This window comes from Carassius carassius, chromosome 28 (genome assembly GCF_963082965.1).
Source record: "Carassius carassius chromosome 28, fCarCar2.1, whole genome shotgun sequence".
Classification (NCBI taxonomy): domain Eukaryota; kingdom Metazoa; phylum Chordata; class Actinopteri; order Cypriniformes; family Cyprinidae; genus Carassius; species Carassius carassius.
This window is the reverse complement of record NC_081782.1, coordinates 15,151,960-15,160,556: the sequence shown is the minus strand read 5'-3', so window position 1 is coordinate 15,160,556 and position 8,597 is coordinate 15,151,960. Positions and strand designations below refer to the sequence as shown.

General features: G+C 35.8%; 1 protein-coding gene across 5 annotated transcripts; it reads left to right on the top strand.

The window, feature by feature from the left end:
- The first annotated feature begins 336 nt into the window (after positions 1-336).
- LOC132108058 (interleukin-21-like) lies at positions 337-5,621 on the top strand. Of its 5 annotated transcripts, none has more exons than XM_059514531.1 (5): positions 337-626; positions 859-1,169; positions 1,269-1,313; positions 3,048-3,176; positions 4,817-5,621. In XM_059514531.1, the coding sequence occupies exons 2-5, from the start codon at positions 978-980 to the stop codon at positions 4,985-4,987; spliced, it is 537 nt and encodes a 178-aa protein (XP_059370514.1). In that variant the 5' UTR covers positions 337-626; positions 859-977; the 3' UTR covers positions 4,988-5,621. The 5 variants fall into 5 exon arrangements, with proteins under 5 accessions (XP_059370514.1, XP_059370516.1, XP_059370515.1 ...); XM_059514533.1 differs by having other exon boundaries at positions 338-626; positions 985-1,169; positions 4,811-5,621; XM_059514532.1 differs by having other exon boundaries at positions 339-626; positions 3,051-3,176.
- Positions 5,622-8,597: the final 2,976 nt, after the last annotated feature.

Here is an 8,597-nt window from a genome sequence, read left to right as displayed (position 1 = left end):
TTGTTTAAGTTTGTACATAAAGAAATGATTAACTCATCAACTCATTCGTCACAAGACTTGTACCGCAATTGACTTCTCACCGGTGATTGCCGACGGATTTAGAGGACAATTACTCCTCGTCGTTCCCTGTCGTTTCAAAGAATAGTTCAACGGCGAACTTCAGCGCAATTATTGACGTCTTTAATTTAGTTTTAATGAGAACATTAAAACGACATAGTCTGTGCGTTTATTAAACATTTACACTTCTCAAGTCAACCTAGCGTAACTTACTTTCAGTCTCGGTGGCTCCAGCGCTGATGTGTCTGTGACTCATGAGGTCATCGGATCAGAGTCCAGCCCAATCACGCGGCGGTATAAAAGACACCCGACTGAACTTCTCTCACTCGGTCGATGTTCTGCTGCGCTGCGGGACGCATGAGGACGAGTGAACTTATCCTATTTATGTAAACTCATTTCAGCTGGAAGTGAAAGGAGATTCGGATCTCAGCGTTTTACTATCGTTCTGGTTGTCCTTGGAGCTGTGGCAAATGAAAACAAGCTCACCTATTCTGCATAATGATCAAGCGCGAATGTGCAATTCTGTCTAAGGACGTCTTAAATGATTCACTCCCGAAATGTTTGATGAGGTAGGTCTGTGCTACAGATTATTGCAGTGTAAAAATGTCTCTTAGTTTCTATTAAGTCAAACTAGTTTTTACTAGGCATATTAAATGAACATAGCCTAATTGCAAATAGCCTAGATCAGAATAGGCCTATATAAATAGTTGAACAAATAAAAGTGTTGCATGATTTCAAGGCATGTTCCTGTTGATTTTATTAATCCGTATTTGTTTCTCCCCTCTCTATATTTGTTTTTAGATTACAGGCAGGCAGATTGTGTCTTCAGCCATGTGCTCTTTACTGTCTATCTATAAATCAAATCCAAACCATAGGGAGGGAGAAATGTAGCCACTCAAAACGTCCCCTCTCTTCCTTTGATGACAGATGTGTTGGTGAGGGAGAGCTGGATATTTGATATGAGGACAGATTTACTCCACTACTCCATGAATTTGACTTCATTACTTCTGTATCTGCTGATAATTTTGACAAGACAGATCAAGAGTCAATCAGTATGCAGCAAAGAGAGCGTGGAGATAGTGATAAAGATCACAGAGGAGCTGAGCCAAGTGGTACCATATAATTTAATACTGTTTTTTAATTTATAAACAAAATCTGTCTAGTTTGATCTTACTTCGCTTTTGTTTAAGGTGTGGTTTTTCTTGTAACAGAAAAATGATAGCATGCTGTACACACCATCTCTAGCAGATTATGAGGTATGTGATTTTACACGCAATCTTTAGTTATCAGTAAACGATTTGAACATGCTGGCAAAAATCTTAATCTTTGGCCTTGGATAATAATGTATTATTTACTCATTCCGATAGCTGAATGATTTAACTTAATTGCTTAAAAACTGGAGGCAAGATAAAGTGATTTTGATAAACTGCATTCATATGAAGGCTTAATGATTACTGAATGGCAGTGATGTTCTGGGCTCATATATTTTTTGTGAAGAACAGCTGGGGTATTTTTGTGCTTTGTTTATTATTTCGTTGACCTTTAGTTTACACCCGGTTTTAATTGGCACTCATTCTTGCACATGTTCGCTGATGCATTTCAGAAAGCTTCTAACATTCGTGTCAGCAGCATTTGTAGATTGTGTAATTAGATTTTTATCTGCATAAAGGCATGCGTGTTGCAGAGTGAGAAAGCACAGATGTGGTCACAATTTATCGCAAAGTGTTATGACAAAATTAACATAATATAATTTACAAAAAAAAAATTAGATCACAGAAAGTGTTTTTTTATCTGTAGTTTTAATATAATTAATGAGTGTACAATTAAAAGAGTAGCAGCTATGGAATATTTTAAACATGGCTATTACACTCCTGTGTCAGGCTATTACACTACATAGATTTATTTTCACATTTAAATCATTTAACACATTAACAATTTCTTTAGTACATATTTCTTCTCCCACCTCTAATTACTGCTTCTTGAGCTAGTAAAGGCTCCCATAGCTTTTTCTGCATATGTGTGATCCTGGCCCACAAAACCAGTCACAAGGGTCAATTAATAAGTGTATATATATATATATATATATATATATATATATATATATATATTTGATCATGCACTGCATTTTTGTTTTTACAGTTGTGCAATTGTTGCACAATAGCTTACACGCCACACGCCTGATGTTATAAGCTGTATGTGAAGTGACATTTTACTATTTTTTACTACTACAACAAAAGAGATTTTTCAGTCACACACTTCAGCTTGCCTCAGCGTGCAAGTCAAACAAGGGTGGAAAATATAGAGTTGCCAGATGAGCTTTAGTGAGCAACTGTGAATTGCAGTCTGATGAGATGTTATTAAACCTAACTTTCCTGTCCTGTCCCGTTTGCAATATTGCTCATGGCATACTCTCAATCAACTGGGAATATGCGAATATGAGGTGCACACTCTATATCACTTTATAATTAACCTGCACAAGAAGCTACAACATTGACTGTTTACTTTTAAGATTTCATTGATTATATAAAATTTAGTGAAGGTTAACTAAAAAATGTTTTATGTTAAATAAATGAAGATTTCTGTGCCACCTCAGACTGGTTGTTTGCCCCTTCCTGGCTCCGCCACTGCCTAAAAGGGAAAAGTGTTTAATATCGTTTCATTTCTGAGTTTCTCTATTACTCAAAAAAATAAAACACTTGTTTGTCAATGGACGTTTGGTTTACATTTGAGAGAAATTAAGATTGTGAGCAAGGATACAAATTGACAATAAAGATATTTTTAAATGCTATAATAGTGATTGTGTAATGTCTAAGTATAAATCCATTAGTAAAACATGTGAAAAGAACGATATTCCAGAGAGGAAATGGTAAATGAGACAATAAATGATCCTCCGCTGCCATCTAGTGAATTGTCTGTGCAAGAAACTACTGTGTATTATTCTTCAAGCCTCATCGCTGTCACAGGCTTTTAATTGTTGTCACCTCCTTTAGCAGAACTGCTCCAGGTCCACGCTTGCGTGCTTTGCATTGGAAGTGAAGGTTTTGTTTTTTGAAATCCAGAGTGTGGCCGAATCTCTGTCTCGGGACCTATCAAGGATCCTCAAGACCATGAAATATAAGGTAAGTTCATTATCTGCAAGACATTTAGGATGATCACATAATTGTATTTACAGAGATATTTGAAACCGCTTGTAATGACTTCAAGGCTAGCAAGAAAGCAGAGATCACAGATCTACAAGGAAAAGTTTCAAATATATGAATTTAAAAAATCATTGTTACATTGCAATACTATTCTTTTGATTATTCAACAGATATTGAAAAATTGTCTTTACAAGTAATGTTAAAAATGTTTTCATATGACTCACGCACATACATATGAATAAAAGAAAATAGACAAAAAAAAAACTGGCCTGCACCCAGACATAATTATAATGTGTGGTGCATTACAAACGTGTTTAACTACTTACATAACAAACATTTTTTCCACTCAACAGGGCATTAAATTGCATATAGAAATATGGGTTTCACATGTCAGTTTTTAAAGCGTTTAGTCTGCTTGCATGCTAGGCAGCCATTTTAAATGTATTTACTGCTCATGTTTTAGTTTTTACTAATGGATGAAGTTAAATTATTTGCATTACAATTCTATGGACTAGAGTACAGGGGAACGTTCCTCATACATCACTAACCCAGTTGGCTGGATTTGATTGTTGACGATTTGGCATGATTTTGGATCTTCGAAGCTCATCCCGGAGTTGCTGTCAGAGCAACAAGTCAGTAAACTTAAACCTGCTCGAGAGCAGGCTTATTTCATGTAAACAGGATTAGATTGCATATTCTAAACCAGAACGGATACTTAAAATATGTCTACTGCCACAACTACTTTATTACAAGAGTATCCTATTGATCCAGGGACAATCATTTGAAATAATAATCATTTAAAAATGTATTTAAAGGGATAGTTCACCCAAAATTCAAAATTATGTCATTAATAACTTACCCTCATGTTGTTCCAAACCCGTAAGACCTCCATTTATCTTTGGAACACAGATATTTTAGATTTAGTCCGAGAGCTCTCAGTCCCTCCATTGAAAGTGTGTGTACGGTATACTCTCCATGTCCAGAAAGGTAAGAAAAACATCAACAAAGTAGTCCATGTGACATCAGAGGGTCAGTTAGAATTTTTTGAAGCATCGAAAATACATTTTGGTTCAAAAATATCAAAAACTACGACTTTATTCAGCATTGAATAAAGAGTTCAAAGAGAGAGTTCAAAACAAAAAGCAGTTTGTCCGGTTTGCCATCGAATCATTCAATCCAGCAATCTCAATCTTACGAAGTCATGAGAATACTTTTTGTGCGCAAAAAAAAAAAAACTTTATTCAACAATTTGACTCCTCCATGTCACCCTAGCACCGTATGTTGTCCTGTGTCAGCAGCACCACACGGATACCTTATTTTCATTCAGATCAAAGCACAAACAATGTAGAAAACATTTGCATCGGCATGTTTCTGTCATTTCTCTGATAGAGTGAAGGTGGTTCCAAGTTCATAAGACTAAAAATAAAAATAATGCTCCTCACTTTAACACTGTAAGTTAAATTAAAAGATGTGTTAATGAGAATCACACATGCACACATTATAGAACTAAAAAAAGCATGAGGAATAAAATGCTGTTTCTGATTTTGTGAATCAGGATTACTTCTAGAATGCTTTATCTTCGAGATACTAACCTTACATAATATCATGTTAAGTTGCAGGACAAAATGAAGCCATGTCCAGACTGTGAGTTCTATCAAGAACAAAGTTTCGAAACTTTTATGGAAACCTTAAAAACTGTTTTACAACTGATGAATGCTGATTGTGCTTCAAAGAAGAATAAGAGACCTTTAGAGAACACTATGAAAATCAAAAAAACATTAAAAACATGATCTGAAGGAGCAGATTCCTGTGGATTCCTGAAGCAGTTCTGGAGAAGTTTCTGAATGGCAAAACAGACACCATGTACTAAGCTACAGTACCTACAGTATGTATCCATCTGTACATGAACATCCAAATATATATTTTCTTAAATTACTTTTATGGAATATTTGTTACAATACTATGTTTTGACAGCAAACTTAACCCATGCCATGACCACTTTCCTATAAATTATAGCTGTGTAGCAAATAATAAAAGTATAATACAAGAATTGCTGTTGTATATATCATCTGACATATTGATTATAATAGTGTAATGTATCTGGAATGAAGATTTAACTAGTCAATGGAACCAAAGTCATGAGCCTGGGCCAAAATAGATAAATAAATGTGATAAGACAAGTTCACTGAACCAATGTTTGATTTATTAAATTGACAATAATAGGTGTTACACATTTGGCTTCATTTACTGACTGTTGCAATATTGGCAAATAAAGTTATACTTGCTCCCTGCTGTGTAACTTTGGAAAGGAAACACATCTGATGCATTTGATAAAAGCTCATCCAAAACCAGTTGCTATAACTGTGCTCTGCTTACAACATTGACAAGCCTGTCCTTTTATTTGGTTAGGGTTTTTATCCTATGACTTTGGCACTCCTTCCAAAAATAGTGGTTTTACGTAACTAAATGCTGAAATGTTTTATTGCATTTATAATGATGTACAATAAAAATACAACACTTTTATGAGCTGTTTTATTTCTGATAAATTTTTCTTCTTCCTTTTTTATATTTATAAAAAATGTAGGCTATTTCTTAAAGCTGCAGTCCGTAAGTGTTGCCTTTTTGTCATCTTCACTGTTTGAAAGCCTGCAATTGCAGCTGTTTACGGATTTATCTTCCTCGTGTGGATTGTGCGTTCTGACAATTAGTGTAACCTGATTACAATTACTTATATTGTCAATTTATGGGTTGCGTTGCGTATCGTTTCGCATAAACATAAAATCATGTCTGCATTTGTGATCGGAGAAACGACAAACAACAAGCACTACTCTACACTGCTCGTGTTTGAATTATCAGTGAAAAATTATTTAAATATGCAAACTTACTTACAGGCTGTGAGTCAGAGGTGCCAGACTTTCCTTGCAAAGTTGGAATTGCCTTGGGCTGGACTCTGCTTCGTCCACTGTGAAAGCCGATCCACAGCACAAAGTTGATGTATTTCCTCAGCGACCAGCACGGATCAGCTCTAGGCATGACAAAGCAGATATTGTCCTCTTTTGGAAGGCCAAACAAAGTAGTTTCGCTTTCACAATGAATCACACAGCATCTCCTCAACATGGCAGTGGCAACAACAATACTACAGCAAGAATAAAAGTTACGCCTTCTTTTTTTTGTGTGAACATTTGGGCAATGTTATGCAAATCAGTTTCCCTTCTTCCTTTCATTGCAAAAACACTTGAACGAGCTGTGTTCAAACAAGTCTCTGCTTTTCTCACACAGAACAACCTCCTTGACAGCAACCAATCTGGCTTCAGGAATGGACATTCAACCAAGACTGCCTAGTCTCAGCCTCAGACGTCACGCCCACAGACCGTTAGCTAAACGTCTGATGCATATGTGACACAGCAGTGAAAAAAACCACTTCATAAGTGTTGTCAGATTGCTTGAATTCTACAGGATTTCCACGAGACATGTGTGTGTCGCATTCTTTAACGTTCCACCTGGAAACAAAGATACCATGTCGCCAAACACCCTCAAGACAGCTGTCATGTTTAGAACTGTGATGCCGAGCGCTTATCAGGATCAACTTAATGCTGGATTTACAAAAGAATGTGGAATATTTAAAGTTTGCAGTATAGAATCTTTAAAATAATTCAGAGAGTTTTACACACTGGTCTGTTATTGTGGTGTCATTTCCACGCCTCGAAAACGTCCACGCCAAACTAACTGTGATTGGTTGTTTGACATGTTGGTCAAACGGCCTCATGGGCTGGACCTTGGCCAATAAAAGCTGCCGTGAATTTCAGACCTTCAGTCTTAATGTCTGGCTACGTGAGACTAGAGACTGCCTTGATCTCAGTTGTTGAAGCCCTAAGACTGGCAAGAGCTGAATCCAAATCTTCAATACTTCTCTTGCTTGATCTGTCCGCTGCTTTTGGCACCTCAACCTTGCCAAGACAGAACTGCTTGTGGTTCCAGCAAACCCATTGTTTCATCACAGTTTCACCATCCAGTCATGAACAACAATCACAACTCCATGTTCAAACTCTTGTTCTGCCCTCCAGGCTTAACTATTGCAGTGTTTTCTTGGCAAGTCTTCCAACCAGTTCTATCAAAACTTAATTAATCTAGGACATGGCAGCAAGATTAAATGAGCCAAAAAGAATGCACATCACACAAATTTTTTTTATCAATTTGCACTGTCTACCAGTAGCTACCCATAAAATTCAAGGCATTGATGTTTGCATCGGCTAAAAACACATCTCTTCCATCTTTATTGGACCCTCTAACTCTGGCACTCTCTATTCTTCAGTAATTCTCAAAAAAAAAAAATTTAAATAAATAAACACTTGTCCCACTCTATTAATTTGCTGCTTGATTTCCTAAAAAAATGGCTTTCTAATCTTTTTGTATTCTATCTGTTTTCTTTTCATTTATTATACGATTAACAAAAGCTAAAAAAAACCTCTAACACTATCTTGCTCTATTCTTTTCCTATTCTGTCTGTTTTCTTTTTATTTATTATATTATTTTAAACATCCTTGCTATTTGTACTGCATTAAGGTCTGAGACTTGTTATAGCACTTGTATACGATTGCTCTTTTGTTGATTTAGATTTCTTCCATTGTGCCCATTCGTAAGTCGCTTTGGATAAAAGCGTCGGCTAAATGACAATGTAAATGTAAATATAGTTTCTTTTATTTTTTGGTAATTACAATTTCTAATTAGGTTATTTACAAAATATGTTGCATCACAGTGAGTTTTATGGGGAAGTAAAAATCTGTATTTCCTGTATTTTTTTAATTGCAAACAAAAAACAAAACAAAGAACAAGAAAAAACAGCACTGCATTGAAATCTACAATAACTTAAAGGAAAAGTACAAAAACAGTACCACCTTATTTAGAAAGAAAAATATTATCTTAAGCCTGAAGAAACTTGTTATTCTTATTGTTATCAATGAGTTTAAGAGATCTAACAGTAAGCGAAAGTATTTCCTGTAGTTTGTTAGAGAGAGTGCCTCACAGATAGCCTAGCGCTGATATCCACTTGAGAGTTTATTTCTGTAGCCATTTCTGTTTGCTATAAAAATAGATTAACAAGAGGAAAACCCTTGAGATAAAAACATACTGATAGTTGATAAGTAACTATTAAGTTCCTTGGACAACACCTTGAGGAGGTATGTTTTATATGACCTTAGATGGCTTTGTGTGATTATCTGCAGTTCAGCTGTGATACGTGCACATAATTATGTAAAGCAACTCAGAGTCTGCAGAACATCTGATACACCGACTGGATAATCCAAATATAACTATGATTCATGTCCACCAAGTTCTGACAATTTGTGCAACCCTGCTCAGATTACCTCCCATTAAAAAGATAGGTAGCACAAATCGATAGCA

What these genes read in the sequence shown, in the direction of transcription:
- LOC132108058 (XM_059514528.1), top strand. Translation starts at nt 978, where the DNA reads ATGACAGATGTGTTGGTGAGGGAGAGCTGGATATTTGATATGAGGACA. An exon ending in CATCTCTAGCAGATTATGAG is followed by an intron (nt 1,314 to 3,047) that starts GTATGTGATTTT and finishes CACCTCCTTTAG; the next exon opens with CAGAACTGCTCCAGGTCCAC. An exon ending in TCAAGACCATGAAATATAAG is followed by an intron (nt 3,177 to 4,810) that starts GTAAGTTCATTA and finishes TATCATGTTAAG; the next exon opens with TTGCAGGACAAAATGAAGCC.